Source organism: Bombus huntii, chromosome 3 (genome assembly GCF_024542735.1).
Source record: "Bombus huntii isolate Logan2020A chromosome 3, iyBomHunt1.1, whole genome shotgun sequence".
Classification (NCBI taxonomy): domain Eukaryota; kingdom Metazoa; phylum Arthropoda; class Insecta; order Hymenoptera; family Apidae; genus Bombus; species Bombus huntii.
In genome coordinates, this window is record NC_066240.1 from 14,154,544 (window position 1) to 14,167,707 (window position 13,164).

Genomic DNA, 13,164 nt, shown 5'->3' on the forward strand with positions numbered 1-13,164 from the left:
CTATAATATACGTATAATGGCGTTAAATAAAAAAAAAAAAGAAAAAAACTATTCTATCACTTTATTACAAATCTCAAAAAAAGAAGTTACATTACGAGTGAGTTGAAAGAATTACTTAAAAGCTGACGAAAGAATTCTTTTTTCTAACCTAGGAATTGCATTTGAAATTCCCTTATGCGGTATGCTCGACAGCTTGTTAGAAATCACTGTGAAAAAGTTGATCGAATTTTCCTTTTTAAACGCCGAGGAAACGGGTCAGAATGGATAAAAAGTAGGATTTTACGAGAGAACCAGTTTTTTCCCGGTAGCGGTGCAGATTCATTTGTCAATCAATTCTAAATAAGAAATTCAGAAAGGTCAAGAGGTAGATGAAGCTTAGATACAAGGAAAGGGAAGACTGAGCGATGATCATTCTGCGAGAGTGAAATTCATCGGTATAATAATTACATCAAGCAATAATTACATTTTCCAGCGATGGAAATCAATTCGTAAATTTCGTACTTACTAATACTGAGACTTAAAATGAATTAAATACATCGAACTACCAAAAATAGATTTATATTTCCAAAACCGACTACAAAAGGAAAATTAATTTTTCTTGCACTTTTTCGCTTCTCGGTTCCTCTGAAACGATATTAGCCACGGTCAGAACTTTCCAGCAGAAACGGAACAGTATGGCCAACCTACGTAATTACCTATATGTACATATATATAGTTCATAGTTTCTATGCAATTTGTTCCCAGAAACTTTATCGTAACCAAAGTTTGGCAAATTGCTCGACAAGCGTCTCAAACTTGTATGTATCATTTTAATGCTCAATTACTAAAAAGAACAAGAAGAAAGAAAGAAAAGAAACAATGCAAGATGGAATGTACGTTTGTCAGACGAGAGACATTCCCTTTCATCGTCTTCCAATATTCTCCTTCATTGATCTGTGCTTCTGAAACAGTCTGAATACGTATATTATATAAATACATATTGTATACATTATATATTATACATAACCTTTATATACATATATATAATATATCATATGGAACACGCTGCATATACACGGTGTACACGCATAAAGCGAAGCATGCAACGAGTGCATTCGTGCATAAGGCATATTTACATACATATACATATGTGTGTGTGTATATATATATATGTATATATATATACACATACATCTATACATACATACATATTATACGTGCAACCTCTTAATTATAAGAAACGAGGCGCGAGGATGCGGTCTTGTTTCGAAATTGATTTTTAATTGTGGCTCGTTGCTTTTCCAGCGACCTTGAGAAGTACTTCGAATATCAGGGTCAGGACTACATTTGCTCGCGTCCCGACGACAACGGAATGCACTCTTGCAGTAACCTGCCGCCGCTCAAGTTCGGTGAGTGCATCTTCGATATTCTTTTCACTGGTTTTCCAATTTTCTTTTTCCTCTGCCCCCACCCTTTTTTTTATTCGCTTTCAATCGAGAACAAGTTCACGGTTTCGTTCGACACTGGCATCGCGTGTTTTCGGCATCGCTGTCACCAGAATTTCAGGAAAAATATGCCCGCGGGATAGGAGCGAAAGAACGTCACATATCTCGATGGAAATCGCGAGCGTCGATGGATTCGATGCTCTCTGTGACTGCTAGTTCCATCTTCGTAACTGCAAACGTAGAAACACGGAAACAGAATTTTATACGAAATTAGCAATCACTAAACGCGTTAAATCGATCGACTCTCGACATTCGCAAATAGGAAAACGTAGCAAATGGAAATGTATTTCCAGGTTACGATATTTCCGAAATCCGTCTCTGTATTTGCAAACGATCCGTGCTTCTCGTAATTTTCTATCGACGACGCGAATTTAAATCGAAAAATGGGAAAAAATATCCACTTTTTGATTTTCCATTCAACTTCTGTCGGCAGTCGATGTAAAGATATTGAGAAATTTTCCTACGACAGCTACTTCATTTAATAAGAAATTTAATAAGATTTATCGAATCTGAAACATACATCGTTCTAAAGTTCATTAACGAACGTTAATTTCTCAGCAGATCCAAAGAACGAAATTCGTATCGGTTTCCCGATAGCGCGACATTCGTACAAGCCACTGAAGTGTTCTTGCTTTTAGGAAACGTGATATGCAATAGCACCGCGTTGCCGAACAATAACGCAACGTTCATCACCAACGACACCTGCGTTAATTGGAATTACTACTACACGGAGTGCAAGGGTCAGGGTAACAATCCTTTCCAAGGAACGATATCGTTCGACAATATCGGTCTTGCCTGGGTCGCAATATTTCTCGTGAGTGTCCTAGTTCTCTCACATTCAGAAACTGAAACTTCACCGTAGCCAAAATTCCCTACTTTTGTTAGTATATATATATATATATATATATATATATATATATATGTGTATATATATATATATATATATATACACATAAATACACACACATGTTACATGTTAGTATTTGTATAATCGAGTGAGTATTCTTATTATTCGAGTGAGTTAGTTTAACATGCAGCAGGTCAAGGATTGCTCCAGTAGCCAATCTTATCTATTCTATATGTATGCTTGGCAATTAGACTGCGGATGTTTCTGCATTTGTAGGAAACGTGAAACCCAATTTAAATGCCAACGCTTTGAGAGCGTGTAGAGGTCCAAAAAGCGCTTTAAGAGATTCAGAAGCGCTGGTTTTTTCCAACATTTTGGAGAAAATCGCAGGGAAGGAAACAAAAATTGTTCTTGCTTTTTCGTTTGCGCGTCTGCGCTTGTTTATACGCGTTATCGTTTATTTAACGAGGATACCGTTGAAAACGCTGACCTTTTGCAACAACGCAACCATTAGATACATCTAACATTGACCGCTCTAATTGCAGCCAGACATCGCGCTGCTGATATTTACTGCACTGCAGCTGCGGTTGGATACGGCTACAATTCGCCATTTTGGAATAAATATACGAACAAACGAAAATATTTTTCTTCGTTTTTCCGCGATTTCCTTCGAAATGGATCGAAAACGAGGGAATTTCTAAAGGACTCGTTTTTCCTCGGTTTATCGATCCCCTACACGCTCCTCGAGTTTCCATATTTAAATCGAAGACACACGTATATTGAATATATATTAAATTATTTTAGAAACGTCGATATTAAACAGGAACGAGAATTTTGAAACAAAAATGTAACGTCAAGTTGCCGAAGTTCCTACGTCTTACGGAGAAACATTTCTAAATTTTGCATCGATCGATAGTTCGTTGATCTGCTTTGGTAATCAAGATTCTACCGAAACACGCACAGATATATCACAAAATATTGTGCATATAAATATTAAAGTATCGTCTATATTTAAATTAATGAAAAATTGTTTTTCATTGAAATGTAAATTCGCAGAGACACTCGCAGTCTGTTCGTTAGCGAATCTTGTAGCGACTCGTAATTTCATTTATTCTTTACTAAAAAGCTAACTGATTTAAGAAAATCTTTTGTTCGACGATCTACGATATATAATGCACCTCAACGTAATTTCTCCACGGAGATTTCAACTGCTTGGACGAGAAAAATTGACAAAGTAAATGATATCGTCATAGGTAATCAGTCTGGAGGGATGGACAGACATAATGTATTACGTACAGGATGCTCATTCTTTTTGGGACTGGATATACTTCGTCCTTTTAATCGTGGTACGTTTATTACTTCATGCACGATATTTACAAAAAGTATTGGCACGTAGCCTTATTTCCCGATGGGCCATCTTTTCATCAACCTCTACATTTCATTGTCACAGTGTCGAATTCTAGCATACGCAAAATCCCATAATAAATACAATGGTGTGCCGGTATTTCTTGTAAACACCGTATATATCGAATATAAAATATTCTTCATTTCTTTAATTTACTTCGTTCCTTTTAAATGCTGTTTGATGGAAACCTAAAAGGAAACAAAGATTCGTTTACTTCTTACTCTGCGATACGGAATGTTCTTCTGATTAAATAGAGATAAGTAGAGGGAAGTAGGAACCTTTTTCTACGGATTCAAAGATCGCACGATGTTTCGCAACGGGAAGAGAAACGTTTCTTTGCTGTTAACGAGCGAAAGAAAAAAAAAAAAAAAGGAAAAAAAGAAAAGAGGAAATGGTGCAAGTTGAACAAATTTGGGTTACAGATTGGTTCCTTCTTCATGATTAATCTCTGCTTAGTCGTGATAGCGACGCAATTCTCAGAGACGAAAAAGCGAGAGATGGAAAGAATGCGACTGGAGCGTGCACGTTTTCATTCTACATCAACGCTTGCGTCGTCGACGAATACCTCAGAACCGACTACATGTTACGCTGAAATTGTTAAGTGAGTATTTAAGCGACTTTACGGGAAAAGCGTATTAACTTTTTCCCCTCTATCTCTCTGTCTCTCTCGCTCTCGCTGTTCTCGGCATTAAAGAAATAAAAAAAGGAAATTTAAAGCCGAGGCACGAAAGTACAAAGTTCAAGCACAACTTGATATAACCTGGATAGCGATATATGGTATACATGTACATTGAAAATCATAGCGATGTAAGCGAAGATCCTGAGGATCAGAGTTTAGTCACGTATTTCAACGCTTAAAAGTATCAGCACTTATATTTTCATAATTAATTAAGTTGCAACTCCGTTAACTGGAACACGGAGCATCGTTTTATGAAATATAATAATGTCATTACGATGTTCTCGGTTCTTTGCATAATAATGAATAAAGGTTTTTACGAAAGTTTATTTATTACGTAATTGTCGAATTTGATTTTTGTCTTTTCCATTACGTTTTCTTTTTATCGTTTCATATAAGAAGATACGTATTGATTTTCGTCCGTTTAACTTTATATTTTTCGGCGCGCACGATATAGAAAAAGCTTTGTATTTTCATTTTCAATTTGTATCAATTTTCTAGTTCCAGTTACGGAAAACACGACTGTGGTAAACGTATCGTTTATTTTTGATCGATGCAACGGTATTTTAAATGGATGTCGCAAAATTGACGTGTAGATTTTAGTTAGATTTCATTCGAACGTAAAATAGAGATATTGGACAATTTTTTCAACTTCTCTTTTCCACCTACGTAATCGTTTCTTCTCTCGTTATTATTTTTCACCGCTACCTAAGAGGCCTAAAAGAAAGATCGCTTTTCCATGTACGAAATAACGTTCACGAATTTTCCAATTACAATAGATCGAACGAATTGCAAACGAAAAGCCTGTAAAATAGTGAAATCTATTTTTTACCAAGTTCGATACTTTGCGTCGCACGTTATTCAAATGTACCATCGCCTATTTACATACATCGTATTTATACAGGGTGGTTGGCAACTGGTGGCACAAGCGGAAAGGGGATGATTCTACGCGAAAAAAGAAGTCGAAAATATAGAATAACAATTTTTCGTTTGACGCTTTGTTTTCGAGAAAATCCACCTTGAATTTTCGCTCGGTACGCGCGCGGTACGTTATACCGGATCTCACTGTAGATCGTTGTCTCGATGGAAAAATTAAAAAAAAAAAAAATTTTTTATTCTACATTTTCGACTTCTTTTTTCGCGTAGAATCACCCCCTTTCCGCTTGTACTACCGGTTACCAACCACCCTGTATATTTATTAATAATAATAGACACACGAGGTATTATCGTAATGCGCGTAACAAACATAAATATTGAACAAATAATATTACGAATTACAATCAAGACGAGGTACGCGTTACTCTGAGAATCAAATTCGATATTAATAAAAGTTCGATAAAATCGAAGATAGGCAATTTAGAAATATCAACTCGAGCGTATCGCACGCGTGTGTGATCGAGTGTTTTAAAGATTTACATATTGATTAAACTTCCTTCGAAATTCGTAGAAATTTATACACTTCTATATCTGGAAGAATAAAAGGGATGCTACTACTTTTATTCCCTCAGGAGTAACTTGGCCGCTGTATCACATACGTCATAGAAAAAGCTGTAGAAAAGTTTCAGGATATAAAGCAAAAGTTTCCTCGCTTTTTCTAATAATTTCCAAGCAAACCATATTGTTCGCTTTTTGATGGTTCTATTATCACACACTTTTTGACTTTATTAGATTTCTCGGTGAGAAATTGAAAATTCTTGATATATCGTTAAGTTATATATCAAGGTGTGTTCCATTAGACTACCACTTTAAATAACGAACATCCTCGAGGAAACAGTTTCGCCACTACGCTGTTTATTTTTCATTTTCGATCGTTTTATCTTGAACATAAAGACGACCATCGTATTATTTTATTGAGCAGAAAGATCGCACAATAACTCTATTAAGGTTGTCGAGGAGAAGTAATCAAAGAGTCTTACAATATTGTGAAAGCCTACATTGGTCCTCCGCTTCAAGAATAAAGGGTTCTCATTTAGAATAGTTCTATTATCCTACTACTCATTTTTTATTCTTTTTCTATTTTCTCACGGAACAGGGTTACAATTCTATCGGACAATTACGTCAAATTTTTGCGGAAGAAGTAACTGCAAACTCTCTCGTAATATCATCGAATTCATCGGTTTCCTCGATTGAGCCATCGCATTTAAAAAAGAAGGATTCTCGTTTAAAGTATACCATGCAGAAAGGCGAACAATAGTTTTATTAAATTCTTGGAAGAACGATGATTGGAAAACTGTGACAAAGCATACGTTAAACGAAGCAAAACACTGACCAGTTAGTCCTTTGTTTTAAAAACGAATAATTCTCGTTCTACACTTTGACTGCCACGCTGAAATCACGTGTTTCGCTGAGGACGCCAAGGGAGTATTTTTATTATTCGAAGCGTACAATGGCAGAATAATAATAAATCGACGATGTGAGACAACGTTCTTCCCCAATGGACCGTTTACCTTATTGGTGGTCACGGGTGACCACCGTGGCACCTTGGTAACAGTCGATAGCGACGTATTATAACGAGGCTTCGTTTATTTCAACAAACCATTCGCATTCGTTATTTCGTCGTAAGCAAAACGTGCAGAATATATTGTTGAAACGTGTACAAGATATTAGTAAACGGTATTTGCTCGTTCTATATATAATAGTCAGGTATGTGCACACTTCTAACTTCAATTATACTATTATAAAGCAGCATTTACGATTATTTTCTAAGCTGTGTTTATAATAATATTCGTAGATTACCCTTCAAAGCTATGGATGCAAACACAGTACACCGTTAGATGCAAGATCTCTTCTCATTTTTTTTTTATTGATGTTCTAATAAAAACATTTAATCGTTCAATGGGGCACATTTTGTTCCAGTATCTTCTATTTATTTGTTTGAGTATCTTCTATTTATCGGTTATATTCGAAATGCCCTAACTGTGAATTTTCAGTCAAAGTGTTAAAATAATTCCATTCCATAATACGATTATTCGTTTCTTGTTCTTCAATATCCTATTTTATTATCTTACCACGCGGAAAGACCAACGATTGTCTTACGGAATTTTTGGAGAAGAAACGATCGCAAACCGTGACAGTGTCACGTTAAACGAAGCGAAATAGCGCTCCATCGGTTCTCCGCTCGAGAAACGAAGGAATTGCCATTTGAAATTGTCTTTTAGTTGTTCCATTCTACTATAATCGTACCGCATCTTCTCAGATATATTGCACACCTGTGGCGAAGAGGAAAGAGAAGGTTAATGAAGAGGTACCGAGTGTATTTATACAAAAGACAGCAGAAACGCGAGCAGAATTTACTTAAGGAACAGCAACAACATGGACACCCGTATCGAGCAGGTGCACCCGGCCCTGATTCGAATAGATTACCCGGAGGTAAGAGAGTTGTATTTCCTAAGTGAGGATTAATCCCCTGCAACGTTTGATTTTCATTGTAATTTACGAGCTTCTCTGCAAACTGCAACATCTTTTCGACGTTTCCGTTTCATTTCGCCTATATGTTCTCCCTTGGAAACGAATGCCCGTGTAGTTTGCCATTTTTCTGAAAGAAACGAAGATTTAATCGTCTTCGAAACGATCCAGGCGTCACGTGCTTTTCTTCCCTGTCGAACGTGGTTCGTTCACTGAGGAATCTTTCGAGCCAGTAAAGTTGATAAATTCCGAAGAGATTCGTAAATTTGTTTCTTTCGAAGAAGATTAATTCGACAAACGGAGGGATTCGTAAACCTTACGAGAGCAAAATTCATTTCAATAGAAAGGAAATTGACTGATCTGTTGAAAAGGAAATGAATTTTGGAGAGAAGGAAATTTCGTTGATTTTGTAAAATCGCTTTCGTGAATTTTGTTCAAATTTCGTTCTCGTAATTTCTTTTTTTAAAATGTAAAACTCTCCGTTCCGAGCGATTGTATTTCTTGACGAAAATACGGGATGCCTCCTCGTGTTTATTGACAGAAGCTTGGCGAATTTACAAAACTCGGTAAAGGTAGCAGGAAACTTTTTAATAAACGTGAATGGGCGAACCAATCGTTCTCGAGGTATTCAATTATTACGTTTAACTCGATAATTCTGTTCGTTCTTATCACGAAATAATCGATATCTCGATAAACTGGAATATCGGCCAACGATATCCGCATAGAATGTACTTACGAGAGACGTTTAAATTGTCGGCGGTTCGTTTCACTGCAAGCACGAGAGCGTTTTTTTAGAGATGAACGTACGCGATCAGAGATTCCTGGAATATCTGGCGCTGTTCCGCGCGATTGCTTGAGAATATCACTTAAACTGACGCTATTATTGCGGGAATAATAGAAGATCTCAGACGATGGAGTGTGTGTTGGGAACAATGCTACAGTGATCGTAGGTTCCAGGAAGAGTGGCTGTTCTATTGTATCGAGTGCGGAGGAAGTGCGTAGGCCCCGGATTTTACATGTTCATTAAGAAATTATGTATCTCGTAAACGATTTGTTTATACGTCTGTGTTTATTAACACACTGCTGCCTCTTTCATTCTGTTTTATCAATTTGATAGAATAGCTCCTCCGATAGTTTTTCAAATTATAGCTTTTATTACGGTACTATGTATGTTACACGCGATAGTTTTAAAATCTATAAACGTTTACAAACGTACAAATAATCATATTCTTTTTAATATTGTTTTAATAAAAACGAATGAAACGGCAGACGATTTTCCTCTAACGTTCTTTTAATCTTTTCGTGTTCGACGTTCGCTGCGCATAACATTGCACTCGGCAAACGATCAACTAAAAGAGCAATAAGCTCGTCTTTTTCGGTCAATTTGCCTCGATATTTTATTACCTTGCGAAAGAATCGGAAGAAATACGTCTTCGTTATCAACGATCGACAAAACTATTAGATTGTCAGTAACGTTTCTTTCGTTTTATAAGGAAATAATAGACGCACAATGCTCTTTATGTTATATTAGTTTACTGAATCGTGCACTAATATCATGCGATAATCATGCAATGATAGAAATAGAACGAAATGGATCACGCCTAATTCGATAAAATAATATAAAACAGAAATCGTTGTTCGTCTATTATCACCTTGTGAAAGGAAAGAAACTTTTCGAACAAGCTGATATATTTTTTCCTCAAACGTAAAAAAACATTCGACCCTGTGGAATTTAATACGCTCGAGAAAATATACGTTTCGAAACATCTGGTTCCAATTAAAAATTTTACAAGTAGATATGCCGCGGATAATTATTGACTCTCGCACAAAGACCCATGAAGCGACTTGGTATCGAGTATTCTTTAAGGTCTTTCATTTTTATCGACTTCCATGCAATTAATACTTGCTCGACAGTTTTTCCACGGGACACGATATATCGATTCCCATTTAACATAATTGATATCGTTGAATTTCATACGACCCACTTTAATATTGTTACCATGCACGTTATTATACGTTCGTCAGATAGGAGAATCCATCATGGTAGATGTCCTCGGTTGTTGGCGGCCCTGGAATACGCGGAACAGCAACAACAGCAGCAACAGCAGGGGGTTGCTAGCGGCGGAGGGTCGCTCACTGATTTTCCCGCGAACAGTCCTCCGACGCAGACTGCGATTCTCGCGACTGCTCTCAGTAACAACGGCGGCAGCAATGGAAATTTGGCGATTGCACCTCGTGCCAGTCCTGAGATCTCCGAGGCTGACGTCTCTTCGAACGTGTGCCATCGTATGGCACTGCACAGGACTTCTTCCGTTTCCTGCAATGGAAGCGACAATGTCTTTTCCAACGCGACTGAAGCGAGTATTCAGGTATGCTCCGTCCACGTCATTTAGTATTTTGGTTTCTGACGTTGAACCACGTTCAAGGTAATCGTAGAAAGATTCCACATATTTGAATATTATTTTGTCTTTCGTTAATGCGTCTCTCGGAAGTTAAACTGATCAACTTTGCTCTCCATTCGTTTCTTTCTGACAACGTTGTAGTATTTGTTTCAGTTGCGATGGTTAACACCCAAGAAACAAACGACTTGCTTCTGTCGGTTTATTTGTGACAAGACTATGACCGAGGAAATTTAAGAAACGACGCTTGTAGCGATATCGCTTTTCGGTATTTTCTAATTCGCAAAGTCGATCAGTGTAACTTGCGAACGACTGAAATTAATATTTGAACGAGAAGTACTACGTTAGAGGTGTAGAGTTTCAAATTAGTCTTTTTTACTTAATCGTCGATAATCTTTCACGAATAAAAGAAAAGTACACGCAGACTCTTCTTCTTCTTCTTTTTATTTGCGAGTTATCATTTTAGCGATATTCGTATTTCACGATACTAATGTTTCGCGCAACAGCCTTTCCAAGTCAACAAACCCATCAAAATCTATCCCCTAAGGTCTTCTAAATGCGAAGGATTAAACACGTTTCGAAACTCATTAGTAATCGGTAGACGATGCAAAATTTCTGAATTTAATTCCCCGTTGAAATTGAACTACGCCCTCAGACGAACAACGCGCTGCTAAGTCCGCCTTGCACGAACTATCGTAGAAGGAGCAGCGTGATGTTCAGCGACGTGGTGTTGTTGCACGGCAGCAACAACGTCGGAAACGCGTTGCAGGCCGGCTCGACGACGGTGTCACCCGGCGAACGGAACGTATGCTCCTGCGAAAAAATGACGCAGACCGGTGACGGGAATGTTTGGTCGAGCCCACTGCCAGACCACATACAGGTACATTCCACTGCGAGAGCATGTGGCCGGAATTTCACCGGCTCGTGTCCGTTGCATTCGCGTAATTTGTCATGTGAACATGTGTCACCGTAGATGCAGGCTGAATTTGGTGGAAACGAAGCCATGACTTGTCAAGAATTACTGGCGTTAAGCGGTGCTTTGAGCGCCGCGCTACCAACCGGTCAGCTGGCGTTGGATTCTTTTCTCAATTCGCTTACCAAAGGTATATTATCTTTTACTCTTTTTCCTCTTCGCTATATTTCAATCTATATTTTTGGAGAACATACCTGCACCTTGTTGTTCCTAGTTTGTAGCTCTTGCAATTTGAGAGGCTGGATGAGAAAATGGTATATGAATGGAATTTGAGAATATCGTGGGTAACGTTTGATTTTGCCGAAGAGTTTTAACACGTTGACTGGCACGCGCGTTTTCAAAGAAGTCTCCGTCAGGCCACGCGTACAGCAGTACCGAGCGTTCTCTGCTAGGTGCTCCCATCGATATTTTGGTAATGCTAGTCGCTCGTGCGGTGGTCTCAAGAATCATCTTTCGTTTCGTTTGTTCGCAACGTTAAAACCACTAGCCGTTGTTGAATATAACGAAGGAAAGTGTGGTATAGATTATTCCGACCAAATGGTTTCTTATGCCACCACGATTAGAAAAGGAATCAAATGGTACGGGAAACTTGCCATTCGATTCTTTCTGAGAATTTCTGTTGTAAACGCTTTGACGGTTTACAAAATTGCGACAAGGAAGAATATAGATATTAGAATATTTAGACGATTATTAGTTGCAAAATTATTAGGGTTGTCTGAAAATACAAAAACTCCTTGTCATCGACGGAGTCGGCATAATATCGTCGTTCGGGAAAACGATTCCAGAAGAAGCATTAGACGCGCGTGCAAACTATGTTATGCAAATAGAAGACGTCGAACGGACCGAACAAAGGCACGAAAGAATTTGAAGAAAACGACAACTTATCGTCCAAATTGTCCCGACCAACCTCAGCTATGTATAGAATGCTTTAAAGTTTTACATTCTAAATAATTTTTTTAATAAACCATTTCCGTATTTTTATTTTATAACAATTCAAAAGTTTTATTATTATGGAATATTTTTCAAATACCTACGACCATCCTTAGCAAGTGGCCCGACCAGAAACTTTGCTGACACCCGAATACGGGTGTCGTGGCAGTCAACGTGTTAAGAAAGGAATATATTACTATACTTGATAGTATTAGGTTGTCCGAAAAGTTTCTTTCGTTTTATAAGGAAATAATAGACGCACAGTGTTTTTTGTTTTATATTAATTTATTGAATTATGCACGAACGTACTAGAAATAGGACGAAATGAATCATACTTAATTCGATAAAGCAATATAAAACAGAAATTGTTGTTCATCTATTGTTGCGAATTATCGACTAAAGAGCAACCGGTCAGGTCAAACCGCTCGGTCGATATCGCGTACCTCGAATGAATTAACGCTCAAGGTTTAATAGATCGAGTGTTAGAGTAATCTAGCACTGTATTTGCACTTGTTGTATAAAAGTAACGTTTGATATTATGAACACGGCGGTGGTAAGATCTTGTCGAGAGCAAAGTATTTCACCCGTACGGATGTCTGATGATGAACTGTCCTCCTATGTTGCTGATTCTTCCTACCAGCCGTTGGGTTTCGTCTGTCCATCGTGCCCTTCCGGCTGATCTTTTCCCGGGGTATTTTACCTGACGTCGGAGTCATTAGGTTTACAGCTTCGGGAGGACATGTAATTCGGAATTTCCTAAAGAAGGGAATGGACCTGTCCGTGCCATAAACGGATGGCCACTCAAAATTCCGAACGTCTACTATCATCTTATGAACGAAAGCAACTTTTCGAACAACCTAATATACAGGGTGGTTGGTAACTGGCGGTACAAGCGGAAAGGGGGTGATTCTACGCGAAAAAAGAAGTCGAAAATATAAAATAAATATTTTTTTTTTTTTTAATTTTTCCATCGAGACAACGATCTAGAGTGAGGTCCGGTATAACTAGACGCGATAAAGTGCGCGCGTACCGAGCGAAAATTCAA

General features: G+C 37.8%; 1 protein-coding gene across 5 annotated transcripts in view; it reads left to right on the forward strand.

The window, feature by feature from the left end:
* LOC126863994 (voltage-dependent T-type calcium channel subunit alpha-1G) overlaps positions 1–13,164 on the forward strand; it is a 110,484-nt gene that overhangs the window by 54,622 nt on the left and 42,698 nt on the right. For 4 of the 5 annotated variants that reach the window (XM_050614833.1, XM_050614832.1, XM_050614834.1 and 1 more), the window contains 8 exons: positions 1,285–1,388; positions 2,123–2,298; positions 3,585–3,677; positions 4,159–4,337; positions 7,609–7,781; positions 9,843–10,186; positions 10,872–11,096; positions 11,190–11,319. In XM_050614833.1, coding sequence (XP_050470790.1) covers positions 1,285–1,388; positions 2,123–2,298; positions 3,585–3,677; positions 4,159–4,337; positions 7,609–7,781; positions 9,843–10,186; positions 10,872–11,096; positions 11,190–11,319 — 1,424 coding nt within the window. The remainder of the gene's footprint in view (positions 1–1,284; positions 1,389–2,122; positions 2,299–3,584; positions 3,678–4,158; positions 4,338–7,608; positions 7,782–9,842; positions 10,187–10,871; positions 11,097–11,189; positions 11,320–13,164) is intronic. The other variant, XM_050614835.1, reaches the window with a different exon arrangement.